Consider the following 23,434-nt stretch of genomic DNA (forward strand, 5'->3'; position numbering starts at 1 on the left):
TTGCTCAAAGCGGGTACCAACGGAGCAGGAACCTCTGAGATCATTGGAAATCTTCACAAGAGCAAAGGCAGTCAGCTGGGAAAGGGGCATAAGGAGGAACGGACTGAAAAGGGGAGTCCACTCTCGGCAGTGCACCTGGCAACTTCTGGTGGGGAGAGGCTGCTTCCAGTACTGGAAGGAGATGTGATTTTAAAGGTTATCAGAAGGTGGAGAGCATGGCATACTTCCCTTGAGAGGGGAAGAAAGAGGAAGGGAGGAGAGCAGCTGTTGAAAGGGCTAGAAGAGGAAAGTAGACACGATGTGACATACCACACCGAGAACAATACAGAGAAAGGAGGAAGCTATATAGTACTCACGTGGCAGAAAAAGCCTGCAAAGCATCCAGTTGAGTGATCAGACTTTTTAACATTCAAGAGCATAATGCTTTTGATCTGTTTTGCCAGCAACTGGGTTAGCAAAACTCAGCTCTGAAACACCAACCAGCTCTACCAGCATTGTTACTCCTTGGGAGAGAGGAGAGGTCAGCTATTTTCTGCGAAGTGCAAGCTATTGAAAATAACCAACTCTTTTCATGGCACTTGGCCACAATCAAGTGTGTGTTGCTAACTATAGTCTTCCGTTTTAACAAGCTTACATTTAATCTTTGCGTGCAAAGACACACAAGTGGATGACTTGGGCTTGTGACCTTTTTACTCCCCTTAAAATCAAGAGTCTAAGGATTACTGAGATGCAGTTTAACAAGGGAAAAATCTGCACAGAACACATTGAAATACCAAAGAGTTTGTTACAATCACATTCATATGTAAAGAAAGAAAAGGAAAAGCAAGGAGCACATTCCTGGAGCAAGGCCAACACTGGGCTGCCACACAAGTTTAGAACATAACATCAGGAACTCTGGAAAGACGTGATAAACCCAGGATTTGAGAGAGATAAGCACATAACTTAGACATTAAAAAAAAAAAAAGTAATTCAAACTCAGCTTAATGGAGAAAAAGAAGTGTCCCAGCAACAGTCGGAATAATATTTTTTCCTCACCCTCTCCGCTTCAAGCGCTAGACAACGTAGAAGCTATTGACTGTGCCTGATTCACAGCTCCCCTATTTCAAACCCCCGCAACAGGCAGTGCTCTGTTGTGGGCTTCTGTATCTCACCTATAGGATCACTAGGATGTTCCCCATCTCTCTGTTTTCTTAGGACTGGATGTCTCTGGACACAGGACTTTGCTTCAGGCCCACGTTTGCAAATTTAGATCAAACCTCTGCCTTGGGGGTCTTATGGCTGCTTTTCCTCAGGCACACTTGCATCTTCAGTTGCCCCATCCCAGACTGAGTGATAGGGACAATCAGACTGTCGTTATCTCATCTGAGCCAGAGAACTAATCAGAGCGCCTCACTCAGTCACCAGAGTCTGAAACTTACTGGAGAGGAGGGATTTCAACAAAATCCCCACTTGCTTCCAAAAACAAAAACACATTCCCAGTGTGCATCCTTCTTTATTGTCTGAGAGATCTCAGAAGTTTCCTTTGTATCCTAAGTAAATACACAAATACTTTCCAAGGCTTGTAGCTCTTGTAAATAGGCCACAGCTCCAGCTGCTTGCCCTGGAACAGCCTGAAGCTGACCAAATGCAAAGGCATCTGCCTTGGGCGTGCTGATGTGCTGCAGGGGTTGCAGGAGCTGCTTCATGCACAGAGGCCATAGGAAGACCTCGGTCCCTGGCCGCTCCGCTCCTGCCTTGCTCTTCACGCAACAGCACTACTAGGAACGCTCTGATAAAGTGCTGGGTAGCAGCCAACCTTTCAAACGCCAAGTCTTGGCCACAGGAAACCAAAGGAACAGTGGCCACATGGTGAGTGCTTTGGCCAAGTGAACGCTCCTTTCCTGTTCATCCCTAAGACTATGTCAGGACTTCTACAATGATGCAGAAGAGCGTGAACTCCCCCGCTAAAAGGAGCTTTTTGAAGACAGTTGAAAAAAGCATATGGACTTGCTGCATAGATCCCCACACAGCAGAAATACACTGTTCTTTGGGAACAGCCTTTCCCACCCACCCCGGAAGGGCTCAGCACACCTCCCAGACCCAACTGCATCCTCTAGCCTGGCTCAGAGGTACCCACTAGGGCAAGTCAAACTTAAGGCCTTTCCTCCTGTCAAAAGTAAGAGGAAGTTGTTACTTTGTTCTCTGGTTTTCCTGGGAACAGTAGCATTTCACATGAGCAAACAGAACTGTACTTACCTGAAGGTCTAGCTGGTCCCTTACAGGCTGGCAGCTTGTTTTCAAAAGGTATTTTATAAATGGAGTAGATAAAAACTACAGCTGCAGCTCTCTGTCCTGCCAACCCCCATGACAAATTTAATTTATATTGGCAGGCTTTGTTCCTTCAAAAAAACAAAGAGCTAAGGTTGGATCCCTCCCGGCTGCCACTCCTGCAGGGGGCCCTGGTTGGCAAAGCCCAGGAATGACAACGTGAATAAAAACAGTAGAAGTTTTAAAAGGATATTTCAGCCTGAAAGAGCACAGCACAGCTCCTACACTGCAGCCCACGTGGCCAGATCCCCATGGGACTGCAGGAGCATAACACCTCAACAGCTTTGTGGGCAAAGGCAACACTATGAAATCATGAAGTTCTCAAAGGACTGGAACAGGCTTGTGTGGCCTGAAGCCTGGATGCTGTACATCTCATTCATCTGGGGAAGAAGCCCTCTGCCCCAGGGAAATAACCCAGTTTTGCCCAATGGCAAGCTACAGAGGCAGCATGCCCGAGCTACGCGCGTTCCACTTGCGTACCACAGAGTAATCACAGCACCTCTTGCCATAAGCATGAGAACGCAGTGCCTACAGCACGACCAACATGATGTTGCCCTCCAGTCCTCTGCTTGAAGCTTTCTCTCACCTTATTAGCCTCATGGGCTGCTCAGCTTATACACAAGTACAAACTCAAGGAAACAATTATCTGCTGATGGTAACTCCTGGTAACGGACCCTCAAGGGAAGCAGTGGGAACTCCCTGCTTTGGGACATTTTAAACCAGACTATCAAGAAATCCTTTTGCAGTGCTGCAAGGAGAGCGGTCACAGTGCTCTCTTCCTCTCATGTCCTGATCTCCCATTTCACTTTGACACACTATAACTTCTGGCTATCTTTGCTCCAAGCCAGGATCCCACCTCCTACCCCAACTTCCCTTCTTTGAGATAAGCACCGGAGAGAGATGGGGTAGTACCATGTCCTTCTTTGCCAAATGTGGCTCCGTATCAGGTGTGATTTTGAAGACTGATGTCTTCAAAGGGAGTCTGCAGCATGCTCAGAAACGGTCATACAACAAAGAAAAGCACTTTAATTAAGCTCTTCCTTCAGTAAACACGCATACGAATGCAGTCAGAAATAAGGTCACGTATTGGAATCAAAAAATGACGGCTGCGCTCAGACAACAGCTGACTCCTTCCTGAAAAGTAGGCGGCTGTGAAGAACTCCAGGAGCCATGGGCCAACGTGATCCTTCGGAGTATGAAGGGAAGCATACTATCTCTGTACCTTGCACAGACAAGGTGTTGCTACCAGCCCTCCTTCAAGCTAAAACATAAACAGTGAAAACCAGCAGAAAGTTCACAAAAGACCTGCACTGTGATTCTGAAAAGTCACTGTTTCTTAGCATCTATTAATTTTGGCTCTTAGGGCCACAGGCTCCAGCCATGCTGGAGATGCACGCCAGGCAAAGCCAGGAACATGTGTCAGCCACCTTGCCGTGCCCTTGCATGACGGAGCACTGCAGTTCTTTGCCTCCACGTCAGGGTTGCTGACATCTCAGCAAAGCCAGAGGAGGTTGTGGGGTCCCAGAGCAGGCAGATCCCATCAGAGGTCACGTAACTGAGGATATGCCAACGCGTTTAGGTGCCTAATAAACGGTCTCCTCCCTGAAGATCAGGGATTAAGAGTCTGGCCATGAGAGAGACAGAGCACAAAATACAACTCTCAGAAACCTGTCGCCTGGCCCAGCCATAAAACCACAGGGCAGCTTAAGCCTGTTGCACAGAGCAGTCTGCTTCCTACAGTCAGCTGGGCTTTTCCTTAATACATACCTGCAAATGAAAGGATTTTAGACACCGCCAATGCCCTTGGGTGTCTCCTGCTTTCTTCCAGCGACGTGTTTCAGTTGCGACTTTTGTTCTCTCCTCCTATGGCTAAAGGAGTGGGAGGCTTTGTGACCTCCAGGGTTCCTCCGTGCTAAACCAATGGATGCCTGCGACAGGCGCATACCCACCGATGCCCCAGCACAGACGTCAGTGGGCTGCTTCACAGGTCTCAGCAAGAGGCATGTGACAGTGCGTGTGCCCCGCTGCCCCAAGCCGAGACGCCAGCCTGGAGACAGCGGAGACAGGAATGCTTTGTGCAACCTCCGAGAGATTAGCTGCAGTGAGACTGCCTGAGTTTCGATATGGCAGATGCAGCTCTGACAGCGGAGATAGGGATCTGAAATGATTTGTCCTAAAGAGACAGAGAATTCAGATCTCCTGCCCTCCATCTCAAGCGCTTCGGTTGCTGCTAACAGACCGAATGATGAGGGGCCCAGGAAAGGGAGCCAAAAGCAGCCTTATGGAGAGCAAAGCAGTGTTTACAACTCCGAGCACTCCACAGAAAAGCCCGAGAAGCAAAGCAGTGAGAGCTAGGCAGGGAGGGGGAAGCAGGTACCACCTCCAGCTACCCCCAGCATCAGGCGAGCAAATGAGGCCAGGCCAGCCACACTCACAGCCAAGAGCCTGAGCGAACTGTCAGGCAGACATCCCTTAGAAAAATCTTCCGAAGAGCTCAGTACAGCTGCTGACCAATAAAGTGCAACTCCTGGATGGCTCTAAGTTGCCCAAACTTGCACATCAAAGCCAGGGCAAGGTTGTAAAACTAATCCATATCCTGGAGCTGCAGAAGGCCCCCAAGAAGGTCTCTGAACACCAGCTCCGTGTGGCAAATTCTTCCAGTTGACTCGGTCCACTTATTCTTTGCTCACCGTCTGCCTTCTCTCAGCCAAGCCCAGAAAAGCTGTAATTTAAATCTAAAAAAGAAAAAAAAAACTCCACACACACATACATATATATAGACTTATTTTGAATAAATACACACACATCCTTCTAGCAAAAATTATAGAGGAACTAAAATAAATATAATGTCAGCCTGCTCCTAAAAGACTCTCCTGCTTCCGAAAATAAGCATTGTGCAAACAAATCAACCTCTTCTTAGCAGGAGACAGACCAGACTGAATATATAGAACAAATGGCTGTAATTGCTCAAAGCTTTACCACGTATGCTCGGCTTCAGCTGGGACTTGCACATGGGCAGAATGGAGGCATCCACCAAGCCAGAGCAGGTCTCACACCAGTAACACAGTCACAAAGGGGATAAAAAAAGCCCAGCACCCAGATTTTGGTGGGCTGGAAGTAAGAGAGAGCACGTTCTTCCTGGGAAAGGTCCTATCACACAAAGCTTCTTATTACTTTGGAGCTTTTAATTAATTAGAAAACACTACTTTTTAAGAAGATGGCTGCTCAAAGCCATTTACTTGAACCCCTTCTGGACCCTTGCACCAGCATAATGCAGAAGGGCTCCACACTGCCCCATGCTGCCAAACACAGGTTCGTCCCAAGGAGGCCAGCTGAGAAACCCACTAGGGTCTTGCACTTGCTCAGCCCCGGCTGGTTCTGGTGCCTCCCCAGCCCCAGCTCACACTGGTGTTCACAGGTTTCCCTCCAGCGCTCGCGTGGGCGCTGGAGACTCGTGCTGCAGCATTACACTCCCACTTGCTGCGCAGCCTGGCTCCAGCATCTGTCCGCAGCCGGCACTGAGCGCAGAACTGACGCCCCACCACAGCGGGGCAGGTCAGAGCAGAGGTATGTTGCAAAGAAGCCCTGGTAGTTCAAAGCCAAAATCAACAGTAGATTCCTCCAAGATCCAGGTTTGGAGAGAAAGAAATAAGAAAGAGGCACCTTCGGGAAACAGCCAAGATTCCCTGGGGTCTCTGCAAGAGGAGCAGGGGGAGGGCAGAGGGGACTCCTCCCCATAGGAGAGGAGACACCAAAGCCCAGAACAGGACCAAAGGCACAAGGTACTACAGACTGACACCAGCACGTGAATCACAAGGGGACACATCTCAGAGCACTTTATCTCCCAGGAAAAACGGGGGGGTGGCACAGAAACTCCTACGAGCATCAACCCTCCTGCACCCAGTCCATGCACACAGTGCCATGCACCCGTCCAACAGGATTGCACAGGCCCACAGGCAGCGCAGCCCAGCGCTGGACTCGTACCGATGCCTTCTCCCCATGTAACAGACTCTGAAGTTGCCCCTGGGCAAACCCAGCGCTGCCAGGTGTTGCGCAAAGACTGCACTCTCCCACTGAAAGATGCAAGGTCTTCAAGAAGTGTTGCTTACACCCATCCCATTCTCCATCCCTCCTCTGGAGAGTCAAGTTTCTCCCTCTAAGAGCACCCTCTGCTCTTACTAAGGGTCCCCTAGCTAGCCTGGGAGACAGATCCGGCTGGAAAGCCTGCTCTGGGTAACTGTCCTTGATGACCCAGGAGCATTATGTCACTGGGGAACAAAATTGCTCATGGAGCTTGAGTCCCAGGCCACATCAAGATCAATGAGCCAGGTCTCCTGGGGCACAGGATCTGCCCAGGCGTCTGCCCCTGTAGCTACCACTGCATCCTCTGGTTTTCTTCCCCTACAATGGCTGGAGTTTTCATTTTGGACTCTAGGCTTTTTTCTAGCTTTTTGCACAGCTAAAAGCCCCAACCTTCAAAGAGCCTCCCTAAAGCTCTGCTTTGCCCCAGACGCAGCGGCACCTCCTAAGCTCAGCAAAGGCTATAGCAGAGTTGTTTTTCCTTTTAAGGGCTGAGCGTTTGAGAACGAGTTTCAGAAAAATGTACTGGCAGTTTTCATCCCCTCTCCCTCCTTCCAAAACATGCTGCATGGATCCACAGCATGATCCACATTCCATCTGCTGGAGGGGAGGCAGCTGCAGGGACGCTTACCACCAGCCAGGATGGTCCCCAACCAGGGAAGCTCGCAGACTCAGGCGTCCTGCACAGGCATGGCTCATTTCTCCTGTCCTCCCAGCCGGCCTGCCCGTGGGCTACCCCACAGGCTGTATCAAGCCCAGCATACATCTTCAGGTCCACTGCAGGTCCCGGGACTCTGGGAGCAAAATCAGCATCCGGCTTCAAGAATGACTGCATGCCCATCTAAACAACTACAGGACTAACCTAAAGCCAAGACTCTGTCCTTCCTAATAAACAGAGTCTATACAGAGAAAGCTCAGGTTTTTAACAACACCCTAGAGAGAAAAGACTTGATAGCTGCTTAGGACAATGCATCATGGGACAACCTGCAATTTCAGCAACAACTGACCTCCACAAAGCAATTATCTTCTGCCAACTCTGGCTCAGATGCATCCTGTGTTGCCTCCATATGGCAGAGTCCTTTGCGCCTCCTTGGTGCTATCTTCTACTCATGCATCCTAAAGAGCTCAAGAAAGGAGGAAACATCCTGATGCTTTCTGCCACTCCTAAGGGCAATACCCCCATTCCCTCGCTCCTAACAGGAAAAGCTTCAGAAAGGGTTTGTACCAGTACGTATGACGTAAGCACGAATCAGTGAACTACAGGGCACTGGCTTGCCCCTCCTGCGTATGACTTCTCCGAGGGAAGCAGCGAGTACCCAGGAAAGGCACAGGTCTACCCCAGCCAGGCGTGCAGCAGCTACTGGGTGCTCCACAAAGATGCGCCCAGGCAAATGCGATCGCCGATCGCCCTCCTGCAGCATCAGCCACGTTGTTTCCAGCTCCAAGCGTCCAAATCCCCACAACAAGGTACCCAAGGTCACGTATCAACTTTTCTCCTTTACGTTTTCCTGTGTCCATGCCAAGCAAAGACAGATCTTTCCAGATGGACCACAGCTGAGCTTTATCCACGTTAAGGCAGTGTGTTGTAGCCCTTAAGACTTTTACAGGATCTGCAGATGTATTTTAGCTTCCATAGCATCTAAGAGCCTCCCAGGCTGAATTTATTTAACCCTACAACTAGAACTGGACTGTTCCTGCTTTGTCAAGGGGATTGACACAGGGAGAAAGGAAGAGACAGAGCAGGAACCAGAACATAAGCCTCCCGCACTCCCAATTAACCCCTTCACCACCGGGCTATATTTAAACCAGTGCTAACTACTAAAAGAGCGAACACAGTTTGTTCCCAATTCCATGCAACTCTAGTCAGACAGCTCTCATCAGCAGTCAGGACAGTCATATATCACACCTAAGCAGGGCTAAATTTCCTAAGGTAGACAAGGTTGCACACTCGCGCGAGGCTTAGCTTACAAAGTAAGAGAGTGCTGGGGCCAACGAAAGCATGCTCAAACTGCTGAAGCTTTCAGGGAACAAGGCACAGGAGCTGCACCTGCCAAAAAGATGAAGGGCAAAATCCCTAGATCCCTGGAGAAGCAACAGCTCAAGTGCTCTCCCCTATGCCAAAAACCAAGTAATGTCACATAAATAACGTCCCCGCTATTTCAAGGCCATGGCAGCGCTCACCACCCTCACCGACGTGCTAGGAATGACTGACAAAGGTCTCGATTAATCTAGTTCGCTGCCCAGCTGCTTCAGGACTGAGGTTCACTCTTTACGGCTTAGTATGTCAGCGGTCGCGATTTCAGGGATTCCTCTCGGCATTACCACGAAGGCCTTAGAGCAGCCGAGCAGAGCGGGCTAGCAGCTGCCGCCTCCGCCAGGGGCACAAACAGGAGAGCAGCCCAGGAATGGACAGGCCCCCTCACCAGAAGTTGTTCCGAAAAAGCTATCACACAACATAAACCCAGCAACTGCTCTCACAATTCAGCATCAGGCCATATCACTCAAGCTGCAAGCTGTGCGGGGAACAGGGTTCGACAGTCTTCGCTGTGCAACTGATTTTTGTCATTTCTGTGCATGGAGACTTCGTCCCTACGCTTAGTCTAACCATGCGAGGTCTTGCGCGGCCACACACGCATTTCAGTGCTACAAGCAGTATGATGGGGCATATAATCTTGCCATACAGAAGGGGAAAAAAACGAGAAAATTGTTTGCACTACCTTCATTAAAGCAAACAGAAAGCCTGCAGCAGCCATCAGGAGAGGCAACAACCAAGTGCAAGAAGCTCATTCAGGCTAGGTAGGGAGACATTCATTTGCTACCCAAGGTAACAATAAGCAACAAGATGAAGACATTTACAAAGGCTGCTGAATAACTGAGGTTAGTAAAGATCAGAGAAGACAGGGAAGACTGTAAAATAAACCTACAAAAAACAGAAAAGGGAAACCCAGGTCAGTTGGAACTGACCACTTGCTTTAAAGAACACCCAGTGAAGAGAATTAAAAGGAACTCTTTAGGCATCTTCCTAGGGTCTAAAATAACTTTATATGACCATTAAAAAAAAATTCTGAGTTTTATTACTTCACATTTTCTAAAGAAGGTGCAAGAGCTGGCAGAGGTGGGAGGCAGGAGCAGACCAAGGCTATAATTAATGGGTGGAGCACCTGCAATTCAAGGCCTTACACACAAACAGCCCAGTATTACTTAGGGAGCCAGCTGTTTACTCCACATAAACAGCCTGATCGCAAAGCATAAAGCTTTTTAAGTTCCAGAATAAGTTTGCAAAGCTACATATCTGAAGCAGCAACATTCCTAAATGCATGGTATTAGCAAAATAATAGCCCTCTGTCTCTTCACATTTAAAGGGCTGCCAGTCATTTATTAGCTAAAACACAGAGTCCCTTGAAAACTCATGCAAAACACTGACATGCTTTGCAAGTGACCTGGTTATTTCTCAGCTAGCAAAGTCCACAAGACACTGGTGGCTAAATATATAAAACAAAGATAACAGTGTTTCATCACAACTTTCTTAGGCTCTTCCACTCTCCAGCAAATCTCTCCAGCCACAGCTGTCTCTGCCTACTCTCCTGAAAAAAGCTAAATAGGAACAAATGCAGGGAAGCTCTTGAAAGTATTAGCTGCCCAAGCTCGGTAAGCATGACTCAAGTTAACCGCTACAGTGCTGGGATGGCAGAGGAATTTGGCAATGAGTCAAAGGCGAGAGGAAACACAGAGCCCACAGAAGGCTAATGCTCATCTGCTCCTCTTGCTGCTATCAGGAAATGCATCCCTACGGGACTCCATGCAGAGAAGCTGCTTCAGTCAGCATCATTTTCTCCAGTCCAGGCATATTAATTTCCTCTGGCAAGGAGGAAGATGTGGTAAGTAAATGGCTGGAAACCTCAGCCACAAAGTTCATAAACCCTTCATAAAACAATAAGCAAAAAACCTCCTTCCATTAGAAATTAATTTCTTACGTCCGTTTTGCCCACAGAGAGCGCTGAACGGCAAGCACGTCAAACACGTGAAAGAGTGACAACACCCTAAGAGAGTTGGACCTCACAGCACCAGTCCCTCGCAGCGCCTGCTTCCTCCTTCATACCGTGCGGTTCGCTCAACTACCTTAACTCTTCGGCACGTACCCTGCAAGGCTCAAGCCACCCAACGTCTCTCAGCTCACCTATTGATGAACACATTAGAAGTTTAGGATGAAAAACATAGCCTGTGTTTGCATCAGGATTAAAAGCAATGGAAAAAAATCAATAAGCCATGAGAAAACAGAAAAACAAAACAAAACAAAAATAAACTCCCTCCAAAAGGAAAGGTGTATTTAAATGCTACCATGAACAGAGATTCTTCTGCTGCCTGATGATCTCCAAAAATACTAAATTCTGGTTGGGAGTATTATATTCCACGAGCCATATTTCAGCTTCATCTTTGCATGTTACGTACTTGTGTTCATCAGCCAGCGGTGACTATAGTAACACCTTTAAATTAAGAAAGAAAAAAAAAATAGTTATGTATAGTTCTGATTCTTTGTCATTAGTAAGATCTGGCTTGATTTTAGTGAGAAACAAAGACTGTGTAGCTCTACCTTGCCTTAAAATACAGTTGCAGCCTTTTTAAAACTGAACATATCTCTGCAATTTTGCGTTCTGGAACAAAGTGTGCTTGTTTTTTAAAATCAAAATCCACATTTTCTCTCAGCATGTTATGGAAGCAAAGGTAGAATAATCTTCCCGAGAGTCAGCAAAATGCTAGAGAATCATATCCTTATTACAGCCACCAATTCAAAAGGTCATCAATTGTTTCTTGTAAACGTCCAGAAAAAAAAAAATAGTTTGGCTTTGGTAGCTGATACTTTCTCGGCAAGGCTCAGCAAGCAGAGCACTTGCTAGAAGCGCTGAACTTCCACAGTGCATGTACTGGCTGCACAGTAACTGCAGACCTTTGCAGCACTTCCAATGGTTTCACATGAAAGCATCTTTTTCGAGAAACAGGTACAGCACCAATTAGAAAAAAAAAAAAGGATATAGTTACTCTCTGCAGAGATCCATGCAGACATTACCAAATTATTTCTTGCATTTGACCAAGCTTTTGCCCTGCTTATATTCATTTCTTCAGCCTCTCCAGGGAAGCTGGTAGAATGGAAAGACTCCACATTTTCACCAATATAGTAAAATCTGCCTCTCTCTCGGTTTTAATGGTGGGCTATCAATCTAGCAAGTTGAGAAGATGACTATATGGGGAAAGGTGGATGTCAGAGACAGTGACGTCAGGAGAAGCTCTAAGACTCGGGACCTCCGGAAAATGAGGAAAATCACAGTGCTCAGAGAGAACGTATTCCTTTATTCCTTCCAGCTCTCAAGCCTTTGAGGAAAGGGGGCAGGAGCCTTTTCAAGTTAATAGCTGAAATTCTACAGAAGAAAAATTAACTCCTTCAGGGGGAAGAGAACAGTGGATTGGTTAAATTCATTCTTCTGGAGGGGTGAAACTGGACAGCTGCAAAGTGAACATATTTGTGTAAAATCAGAACCAGAGCTGGGAACAGACTCCTGAACGCAACCACACCGTCATGGCATTATATTATAGCTTCTTGGGCTTGAGGACTGCTGGCACAAGCAAAAGCACAGGTCTCACACCAGGCACCAAAAGACCTGGCTACGGTGAGTATTTCTGACATGCTGCCAACTCAAAGGCAATTCATATAGATAGATCAATGCAGCTGGGAAAGAGGTGAATATGTACTTGTGGATTTTAAACAAAGTTAAATTCGATCACTTCCAAGAACAGTTAAATCATAAATCCAAATAGAGTAGGTTTATCCTGCTTAAATGACTGGGAGATAGGTGCAAGGTAGAGATGCTACAGAACAGAACCTGGTTCAGACCATATTTAATTGGCAGCACTTAAGCACTAATAAACACTTAAGCTTCTGTGCATAACTGGAAGAGCAAATGTATGTCAAAAAAAAAGGGGGGGGGGGTGGAAGAAAAAACCCAACACAGACTGAGCTTTCTTATAAATAGCACAACAGACACAGTCCAGCTCAGCTCAGCTAAGGAGGTAGCTGCAGAGTTGGCAAAGCTAGACAGGATCTCCACAACAAAAAAATTCAGGAAATCCCCAGTGTCACCTCTCCCCACAATTGATTTAAAATGAGCTTATCCCTCGTACTTAGTACATGAGGAAGAAGAAACTTCCTGGCTACAAGGGGGAGAAAACACAGTTATTAATAGCATCACAATGAGTAAGTATCAGAAGTTATGTTGCAGCCCTGGAAGATCTTGGCTGGATCTTGAGACTATCTGTTGCCATGGCAGTAATTGCTATACATGGTAACAGTGAACAGTGGTGTGAGAACAATTTACTTTTTGATTTGGTGCCCAAAACAAGTTCCTTTTGTTTTCTCTTACCAAAAAACCCAAGCATTTATTAGGTTGTCCTCAATGCAAAACTGAACTTTTCACTTGCAATGCTGTTAAAGGCGGCAACAACAATGAAACAAAGAGCAAATCCAGAGAACTGCCAGGAGAGGTGTCAAAGGCGGTACTGTCCTTTGGCTGCACAGTCAAGAGACTGGAGCAAAGATCTGGACAACATTCAACTTTTTTATATCAAAATTGTCCTGTTTGGTCAGATGTCCACCTAAACAGTCCCCGTCTGCCTCCAGTGTCTAGTAGCAGCCAGTGGCAAAATAGTAAGGCACAAAGAGGAGGGCCCTGCTGGTCCTTTTTCCAACAGGCTGTATCTGTCCATGCCTTCAGTGATCTTGCTCTTTCTTACAGACTCCCCCACGTGAAGACATGGAGGTCAGACCCATTGATCTGCGGTTCCCAGTATCCTCTACAGCCCTTTTCTAATGGTGTGCCTGGCACAGATATTGGGCCTCCTGATGTCTAGCTCCCAGATTTCCCCGAGTTCCCCACCCCTTTTAAAAACTGCCATCACATTTGCCACCTTCAATTTTTCCAATACGAAGGGCACTTTAAGCATCAGGATGCACAAAGTAGCTCAGCAATTTCAGATTTTAGATCCTATAGCACTCTTCAGTATCGGTTCCTAACAACTTCTTACCAGCTCCTCTGTTTGCTCCAAAACTATTTCTGCTGCTATTCAGTGTGAGACAGCTTCTCAGACAGCTCTTTTACAGATGGTTAAAAAATTGATTAGATTTTCTGTGATAGCCTTATCTTCTCTGGTTTCCTCTCATACCCTGACCTCTTTTGCTGTGGTCTCTCCAAAAGGCTTCTGCTGCCTTTGAAAGTGATTCGTGTTTAGTAAATTCATTCTTCCAAAGTCATATTTTTGCCTGCCTTATTTTGGTTTTATAGGTAATCAGCTGGAACGAGTATCTTTTTTGTCTTCTTGTATGGATACAGCTTCATCTTTCTGACAGGCATCCTTCTTCCGCCAGCCTTCTTTCCCCTGTCAATTTACTTTTGTTCTCTGACCTTCTTAAAAGATAAAAAAAAAAAAAAAGTTTCTCTTTTCTTGGTGGAAGTATCTATTCATTCTGAGCTGCCAATGTCATGACCAAATGACTTCCATACTGCCTACAAGCCTTTCAGCTTCTCTTTAGCAGAGGGACAGAGTCTTACAAGAGAAATATCAGGGCTTTTCTTTAAAGGTTAAAACAACAGAAGGCCCTTTTTAGAAGACTCAGAAGTAAAGGCCAGCTCTGTCACAGGGCAGACATAAGTGTCATGAATTTTATTAATGCTGCCAGTCATAAAGACCCCGTCATATCCACAGGCTGTGAGCTATCATGACTGTTCCTGGATGCAGATGTACTGCAGTGACTGGAAAAAGGAAAACCAAAACTTTTATGATTCACCTCTACGTGAATCTCATGAAACAGGATTCAGCTCGCTGGAGAAGGCACAGTGAAAATGAGGCGCAAGGAAGCTTGATCCCTTAACACAGGCATTCCCCAGGGGCAGCAGGAGGTCCCTCCTCGCTTACAACTGCACCAGGCAGGAAAGTCGCTTAAACCAGAGTTTTCAAAGGTAACTACACATTCTCAGTTTCCAGATGCCCAAACTGAGACGTTTACAGCTGGATACACATTATGTGACCCAAACACCTCCTGAGGCACCCAGATTAGAGGCACGGGGGGCCCAGGCTCCCCCCACAGATGGTGGAGGAAGGCAGGAACCACACTAAAGGACAGCCAAGGTCTCTGGGGAGCAGCACGCTGTGGCGGCGTCTCCCTTTCCAAGAGGGGCCGCAGGCCTGGACATTCACCCTTGGGCATTCAGCACTGCCGAGCCTACAGAGCCGCCTGCCGCCAAGGTCGAGGCCCACACAGCTCCTGCCAAGGTCCCTCAGGAGACAAGACACAGGGCCCAGTCGCTGACAGACTGCAAAACCAGTTTATTCAGTGACAGGTTTGAATTCAAAAAACAGTCATCAATTTTTGCCTGAAGCATATAAAAAACCAGGATTTGCGTCTCCCAGCTGTTCTTTACTCCTCTCGATGCATTCTGTCATAGCTGCTTTAGCAGGCGGGAAGTTGAGAGAGATGAAGCCTGACACTCTTCCTCATCTTGAGCCACACAGAAGAGCTCTACCAAGACAGGGTTGCGCCCCTGAAAAAGGCCCCACAGAATATCCCCCAGCAGCACCCAGTTTTCACAATTAGCAGCATTCGTGCTTCCCTTTGTCTACAGACCCAGGTACGGTCTGCCCTATGGAAAGCCCACGCAATATTAGCAGCTCCACTCAGGACGTTCTTTCACAAGGGCAGACAGGCCAGTCCAAGCTCTTGTACTGGAACATCTCACCATGATAAAACCTCTTTATGCTCACAGAAGTCATTTGCCTTTTCCAGGGAAAACAGCCACACCATGCCCCCACAGGGAGGGTTTAGAGCTTTAGCCCCATAGGCAAAGCAGCACAACTTCCTACTGCAGATAACAGCACTAGAGGGGAAGCTCAGTGCCGCACCGGCAATTTCGAGGGGAATCCAGTTAATTCATGTAAAATTTGTAAGTGCATCAAATCTTCTCAGCGGTCCACAGAAACTGCAGATTCCAACCCAGGTCCGACTGGGATGCAGAGGGCAAGAAAGCAGCATTGCAGGCAGCCTCATTAAAAGTTTTGCTGCACTGTGGTCATCTCCACACATTCACTCACTGAAGGAGCTATGACTGCCAACGTAGAGGTTCCGAGCAGAGGTTTGAACAAGGTAACTAGCTAAATACACGGCCTTCCCTGCTCCCTCCAAAGGACAGACAGCATGCCATTTCTGGGGGTCTGAATTCTGCTTTGAGCAGACACTGCATATGCTAAAGAGGCTGAAGGACAGGAGTAACTTAGCCGATGAGGTCAGCTGCACGGGCTATTTTATTTCAATGCCCAGAGTACAAGATGTACATGGTATCAGGAGACACTCTCAAATAGGAAACTGCACTCTTGCTCAAAGAGCCTCCAGTGCAGGAGGAAACCCAAATCATCATACCCCAGCGCATAGCTCACCGTCCAGATCTTTCAGGCCAGGCAGGAGCAAATGTTTCAACCGCTGAACATTACCTGATTTTAAGTTTTGATTGAACTATGCGCTCTTTCACTGAGCTGTTTGGTGATCACCAAACTCTCATCCCTCGTTAGCCTGCAGTCTTCACTTTATGTTTTCAAGACCAGAGGGACAGGGAGAGAAAGTAACTGAAGATAAAGTTTCCCCTCCAAGTCCACAGCAAGCACGCTTTGCACCAAACACCAGGGTTACAGAAAAACTCTTGCAATTGAAACTGCTTTTCCTCCCCCGCATACAAACAGTTCATGCAGCTCAACAGAAGCTTCCCTTATCCAAAAGGAGACAAAAAAGAGTGATTTCATCCATCCAAGACCAAATAAAGTTTAACCACACAAGCGCAGCAGAGGGATTTCTTGCGCTAAGCCATTACGTGCAATGCCAGGCGGTGGACACTGACAGGATATCGTACAATCACACCCCGAGAAGCCACCTTGCAGGGGCATGTTGAAGAGTTATGAGCTGGAGAGACTGAAGTTTCCCAGACAGAACAGGCAAAAGCACACCACTGCTAACCCCATCACACACCGTGCTCCCCCAAGCAACTTCTGCAGCTATCTGAGTCACAAACCTCTCTCCCTTCCCCAAACTAATCCAGCCATAGCCATCGGGAAGGCAGATGGCTGGGCTGGCAGATTGTTTTGCTCATGCTGAAGCAGATACAGCAGGAACCGTTTCAACAAGACAACCTGAACAAGTGACCCTACCTCCCATCGGCGCGGTTCTCTGTTGCTCCCAAGAAAGAAGTCAGCAGCGGCTGTCCTCCTGCCTTTGCAGCCAGGGAAGGGGAGGCAGATCTGCCAGATACAGCAGAGCTGGGATCCTGGCCTTTGCAGCTCAAGGCACACAAGAGGCTTCTGGGGAAGGAGGTGGGGAAGAGAAAGAGAAAAGAGGTCCTTACCTCCTCCACAGTACTTTCAAACCACTCCTCCTCTACTTGAGCCACTTCACTCCTTAAAACCCCACCAATTCACCGAGGGGGATGGCACAGGTCTCCTGCAGACCCTTCCCTATGCAAGAGGCCACTGCTCCTTCCGTCTCCTTCACCCTGCTGCCACCACCAAAGGGAGTTCTTACAGTTCCAACCTCCCTCTCTGGCAATGGGATTTTGGCATTTAAGGTCAAAGTGTCCACAAGGGACCTAAGATCAGCTCTATGGTACTGCGACCAAAGTTGACCTGATGGGCCACAGGGAAAAGAAACCGGATGGTAACCTCCTGTCACGAGCACATGCAGCCATTCTCAGGAGAACTCTTACTCAGCACTCTAACTTTTAACAGCACCTTCAATACCTTCTCCAATTAAACCACCGGTCACTCAAGTATATGGCCAATCCTCCTCCACATCTATAAAAATCTCTTGTCAGTTCTCAAGGCCACCTCTAGCTGAGAAGGTTAAACAGCAACTGTATAACAAAAAGAACTACTTCTCCGCAAGGCCCCTCAAAAAGCAAACTAAGAAGCCACACAAGAGAAGAACGTATCTTGTCCAACAGCTGTCCCAGTGTGAACCGGATGCCTCTCTGACCGGTAAGGGTGGCATCGTGGGAGAAACCAGAACAGATTCACCAACTCACTGCTGCTGGAAGGGGAGGTTCCCCTCTGCTTTCTCCCCAACTCTTTTCGCCCAGTGCTTCCCCAGCACTAATTACACAAGGACACTGGTGCGCCTCAGATCCTGTGCTGAGCTAATTCAAGTCGCTAAGTAAAAAAGTAACTGATTTTTCTGCTGGTTTAGCAAACTGAACCATTTTGGTGAAGGGTCCCCTAAAGGCCAGAGCCAGGACAAAAGAGCATGGCAGCGCATAATGTCATCCTGCACGGAACATCACGATTTTTCTCATCCTCACAATCAGGATGGAAGACACTTCTAGGATGTTACACGTCCTGGACAGCACAGCATGACTCAGCTAGATGTTGAACTAACTTCAAAAGTCTGGGCAGCAACCTGCTTTTACAGAGCAAAGTTAGGATATGGTTTTTTGGATCCACCTTGCAAACTCTTTCCCGGGAACCTGACAGATTACTGTACATAGCACCATTCATTTAAGTTGCTCTAAAGCAAACTGCTGCATGCTGGGTCACCCTAAATCTCCCCACCAGCTGCAATATGGGATGTCTCACTGTTACTTTCCAAGAGTATTCTGAAGATGCCTGAAGTGAAAAGATCGGCACACCTGCAGTATCCAGAGACAGAGCCAGGCTCTGTTTTGAAAAAAGACTAAGTGATTCTCCAGCTGGGAGAAATGACACTGTTCTTTTTGGTTCCCAGTTCTCCCACGCTACTGTTTTTCCATGCAACTGGGAATAATAAGGCCCAGCCCAACACACCAGCCAAATGAACACAGACTAGCAAGTAAGGAAAAACTTTTAAGTCCCTGTGCAGATATACGGGCTATCCTTTAATTTCACTTCATCCAATAATGTTGACAAGGGGGAAGACTTTTGAAAGACATTCCTCAATATGCAAAAGCCTTAATTTAAACGCCGCTATGCCAGCTCATCCTGTTCCAAGATTCCCTGGCAAAAGTGACTGGTGTGTCTGCTGGTTTAAACAGCAACTCTCCTACAATCAAAACCATTCTGGTATTGTCATTCCATAAAAGACTTCTACTCTAGACAAGGCTTCAGTCTCCAGAACCTCATATCTGGGTTTTAGACTTATTTTAAATTATAGCTTTTAGTGAATTTAGGCCCAGTTGGTAGAACACCCTATAACTGGATTCAGTAGGCATGTCTTCAGGAACTTCTAAATCTACAGCATAGAAAGGAATGCAGAGGTCTTGCTTTTCAACCTCATACTTTCAGTGATTTTAAAACCAGTTTCAAGGAAATTAAAGTACTTTTATTTCACTGGAAAGCTTTCTAATGAGTTTCCAAGCTGAACTGGTAACTCTCCTGCCATTTGTACTCTAACAGAGGACTGCAAGCGAGAGCCCAGGTGAAGCGGTAGCAGAGCATAGACTGAAGCACAGAGTTGAAGCTCAAATTCCAATGCTGCTTCCTTCACAGTCATTTTACTACACCAGCTAAACATAATTCAATCATATCACAGCAAGACTATCCATTACATTAGGGTGGTATAAATCGCTAAGAAAAAGCACCACATTACAATGTACATAGCATTTGTGCAGGCATACGGTAAGCACTTGTGACGTTCGATATACACCTAGCTAACCCAGGCTCGCTCCAGGTAGCACACGTGCCAGTTCTTTCACCTCTTCTTTTTGCTTCTTTCCTTCACATTCCTTTGCTTCACTTGCTGTCGATAAGAATTCACGAAACATTTGGAGCTTCTCTGATCACTGAAGCTCAGAGCAATGCTTGGAAGGCCCAAAAACACCCCAACCCTAATTACAGTACCGAGGAAGCAAAGAAGAGCTAGACAGCGCGATGGATACACAGATGGATACCAGATTAGCTATCAAGATATTCATAGTTATCAAAGGACTATCAAAGAACTACAATATAAATGAGGAGACAGTCGTCAGACCACAAGCGGTCCAAATATAGCACTTACCGTTCTACAACAAACCAAACAACGCGTTGAAACTAACAGTTGGAACTTAGTCACTGCTTAAATGCATATAAGGGAGACTCAGAGTTTGGATTATGGGGTGTAACTTCCTGCCAGTGAGATCCAGCTGCGGCTTGCTCGATCTCCAGGAACACACCACACTTGTTACATCCCACACTGCTCCAAAAAGACACGGGGGGCAGGGGGCAAATCCAGAGCTGGAAAGGCTGAGTGGCTGGGCAAGGCTATGGGAGCATACTAGGAGGGGTTAGAAACAGATCCTGGGGCAGGCAGTGGGAGCAGCAAACCACCGTCAGGACCCGTTGGCTGGAGCTGGTCAGGGACCCTGCAATAAAAAAGAGAGCCAGCCATCCCCTGAAGGCTCAGCAGTAGAGGCAAGGGAAAGCTGCAGCCAGCAGCCAAAACCCTGTTTGAACACAGCCTCCGGAGGGGCATGTGCATGAAGAGGGCATCCTTCCAGGTAACACTACATAGCATGGCTCACCCATTTCATTCCCCGGGTCTGTATTTAGTTATTCATGCCACAAAGTCTCCCATTACAACTTTTTCCTTTGACTTCACTTTGTTACTGAAAATATTTTAAGATGGTTCAGCCATCTCTTAAACTGAGCCCAGTTCTGGCAGCTGCTGCACATGGGAAGCTGCAACCAACACCTTGCACTGCCTCCGAGGCAAAAAAAAAAAAAAATAAAAAAATAAAATCAGCTGAACTTCACTTGATTAAAGGGGACGTGTTGAGCTTGTTCCCATCTCATCAGACAGCACTGCACACAGCTTCTTTTCTATCACTGATGAAAAAAGAGCAATCGCAAAACCAAAAAAAAAAAAAAAAACGCCACCAACCACAACAACCCCCACAAGTACAAAAAATAGATTTGCAGAACAAAGAAATTACCCCTGCTGGAGTGCAACTGGCCCTGGACCACCAGCTCAAAACGCCTACGAATGGGCAGGAGCGTTGAAGGAAGCATTTCACTCCATTGAATCTTTCTTGCTCCTGAAGTGGGTTTCCAGGCAGTAAGTGCAGCAAGGTTGTTTGCATAGGTAGGAAACAGCCCCATCTGCCAAAGCAAAGCGCCTTATGGCAGCGTCCCACATCTGCCAAGTTACACACAGAAACGAGCCCAGTGCACAGGGGTTTTTTTTTTCTTCACTTGTTTGTTTTTGGTAGATCATAAACCCTGCGGCTAAGAAAAAGGTCAGTCTAGAGAGGCCCAGGATTGCTCAGCTTCAAGTTGATACAGAAACGTACAGCAAGTCTGGGGAGCGCAAGGTATTCACTGTCATCTTCATTTTGTCTCCTACCAGTCCTCTTTCCATATGTGGAAAGCAAAGTACAGTGAGAACTCAAGTCAGGCAGCTAGGCATGAGAAGAATACAAGAGCGATAAGAAAAATGCATCCTCTACATCGAATCAGCTTTTCATTTGTCTGTGGCAGGTGACAAAGACACCAATGAATTACTTTATTTTGAATTCTTTAGTTTAGAGCTGCAGCGCACAGCTCTCAGTGGAATTGCATACAAGACCCTAAGCCCGACAGAAAGAAAGCCTGGAAAACATCAGAATCTCTAGGGTTTCGGTTTTTCCAATTTGTTTGTTTTTTCAGGAGGAATTCTTGAAAGTGGAGAACGTCAAAGTCTGAGAAGGTACTACAGAGTACACTGTTTGCCTTGGAAAAGAACATTATATCCCCTCTTCCCCTGAAGCACAGTGCTGTGGAAGGCCAGATACAGGCTGGCTCCTGCCACGAGCCACGCGCAGCCCTCTCATTTGGGACCAGGGAGCGCTCTCAGTCTCCCATGCTTCACCACAGAAAAAAAGAGCTGCATCTTCGGCATCCTCATTATAAGCTTCCCAAATCTCTTCTGGCCCTGTGTACTCAAAAAGTGGGTATGCACCCCACAAAGAAAAAAGCTTGGGGGGAATACCGGGGGGATTTCAGGATCTGCTTGACGCCAGCTACATTGGAATTTGCTGGTCAATATTCAACTGAAAATGTAAAAACTCTGTTATTCCTTAAATCAGTAACTTCAGACCCTTGGAACAGTAATTAAGATGAGAGAACATATCCCAAATAGTGGTATTTTCCCATTCTCCCATATGGGAAAGACCAACTGCAGGAAAGAGATCAAGGGCAAAAAAAATTAACTCTTGACCCACAGTGCCTCGTTCCAGATGCAACAGCCAGATGGACCTCATGTCTGCTGTTTTAGTTAATCCATTCCAACCACTCCACAAATTAACTGTTTTAAGAAGCTTCCCAAAGTAGAAGACTACTCTTCCCCATGACATGTATAAAAATGTTCAGAAAACACTCATGTTCAGAAAACTACTAAAAAGTGCAAGAAATTGCTTGAACAGTAAAGCCTGTTTTCTTACAGGTGAATGGCCTTTCTGCTCATCCCAACAAAAAGAGAAATTAACATCAACATCAAATACGTAAGTAATGGCAGGAGAGCTCAGAAACCCTCTATGAATCCAGCTAAAACCAGATCCCAGTGTTTGCTCTGGAATTTATTTTTATTACAAATCAGAGGTACTTTGCTAACTATTCAAATCTGCCTGGAGGGCTTTTTAAAGAAACATGAACATATGCATGTCACAACAAGGCACAAGTAATTGTGCTTTACCTGGAAAGGATTGATGGAGCCTAAATGGAACACTCCAAATTCTGACGTATTTATTTCATGAAAGCTTGTAAACATCATCTCCTAATTGCATCATCCACCAAGGAAGGTTAGGACAACAGGAATGGAAGCACTCGGAAAGGAGACCAGGGAGAAGGAGGAAATGCCACTTCTTTCCTTTGAACTTCTGATTAGTTTCCATCAGAAGAGTCTGGCGTGTCTGAAGGTGTTTGCTCAAAGATTAGGCTTTATCTGCATACAGAGTCAAACCCTACAAATAAAGATATGGTTTCACCTCTAGCGAGTGATCTAGTTCCAGGCCATGCTGCCCTGCTGATGAGGCCAACTTAAAAAGGATATAAAAGTCTCGGTGGAAAAGATGACCACCTTGCCCTCCACAGCATGTCACCACTCCTCTGCCAAAAGCTACTGCCTCCTCAACTTGCCAGCAGAACTGCTGGAGCGAAAACACACTCCCAGTTGCACTTAAAGCCAGTTGGTCTTCCACCCCTAAACCATTTCACCCAAAGAAAATCGCATCGGCACTCTCGCAAGTCACTCCACCGGCAGATTAGACAGAGCGGTGATGGCCTCCAGGACTGAGCGGCCGAGGTCAGACTGCTGATAACCTCTTACACCTGTGCTTACCTCTGCCGACATCTGTACTCTGAGAAAGATAAACAGAAACCTTTGCTAGCCTAGCTCGTTTGAAGTGAAGCGAGTTGCAAGAGCGCTCAGCTAGCAATAGGCTCAACTAGCAGACACCAGAGTGAGATAAACTGGGAGGAGAAGCGTGTCCTGCGTTCACAGCTAGCTACAGAGGGAGCATCTATTCATGGCCTCATTTAAGCCAGTTAAGAACAAAGTAAACCAGATCAGGCACATGGACCCAGTTCGGAGGATCTGTGCGGGGATCTGCATTAAAATAACAGAGGAAGATTGCGATTTGTTAGAAGTCAAATACGCCGTTATTGCAATGCCATAACTGAGTTCAGACACAAGAAGTCAGTCAGCAGTCCTGGGGCAGGCTGATGAATTGTGGAAGCTTTCACTCGTTCCTAAATTACAGCCTCTGAAAAAGCACAGAAACTAGTATTCAGACAAAGACAGGTTAAACCCTGAGATTAAACCTGAATTCGCTATTTGCAGCAAACTCGCATTCAAACCATTGAGATTCAATGACAAAATTATGGGCCTTCTTATTTTCAGTATATCATCATTATAAGCAGAAAACAAAGCATGTGAACCCTTTACATTTTGTATTAACCAGAGGAAAAGAGCAACCAGATCACCAGTTTTCCCACTGAACAGGTATACTCAGTACCCGTCCCCAGTTAATCCTCCTGCCCA

The 23,434-nt window shown here is 46.7% G+C and overlaps 1 protein-coding gene across 2 annotated transcripts in view; it reads right to left on the reverse strand.

Annotated features, from left to right (window-relative positions):
- Positions 1–23,434, reverse strand: part of LOC104146936 (rho GTPase-activating protein 39) — a 67,677-nt gene that overhangs the window by 41,022 nt on the left and 3,221 nt on the right. Inside the window, exon 2 of one of the 2 annotated variants that reach the window (XM_068912328.1) lies at positions 16,627–16,776. The exons of the other annotated variant lie outside the window; for it this stretch is intronic. Within the exon in view, the coding sequence (XP_068768429.1) occupies positions 16,627–16,776 (150 nt within the window). The remainder of the gene's footprint in view (positions 1–16,626; positions 16,777–23,434) is intronic. 2 annotated transcript variants of the gene reach the window in all.

Source organism: Struthio camelus, chromosome 18, assembly GCF_040807025.1.
Source record: "Struthio camelus isolate bStrCam1 chromosome 18, bStrCam1.hap1, whole genome shotgun sequence".
In the NCBI taxonomy this organism is placed as follows: domain Eukaryota; kingdom Metazoa; phylum Chordata; class Aves; order Struthioniformes; family Struthionidae; genus Struthio; species Struthio camelus.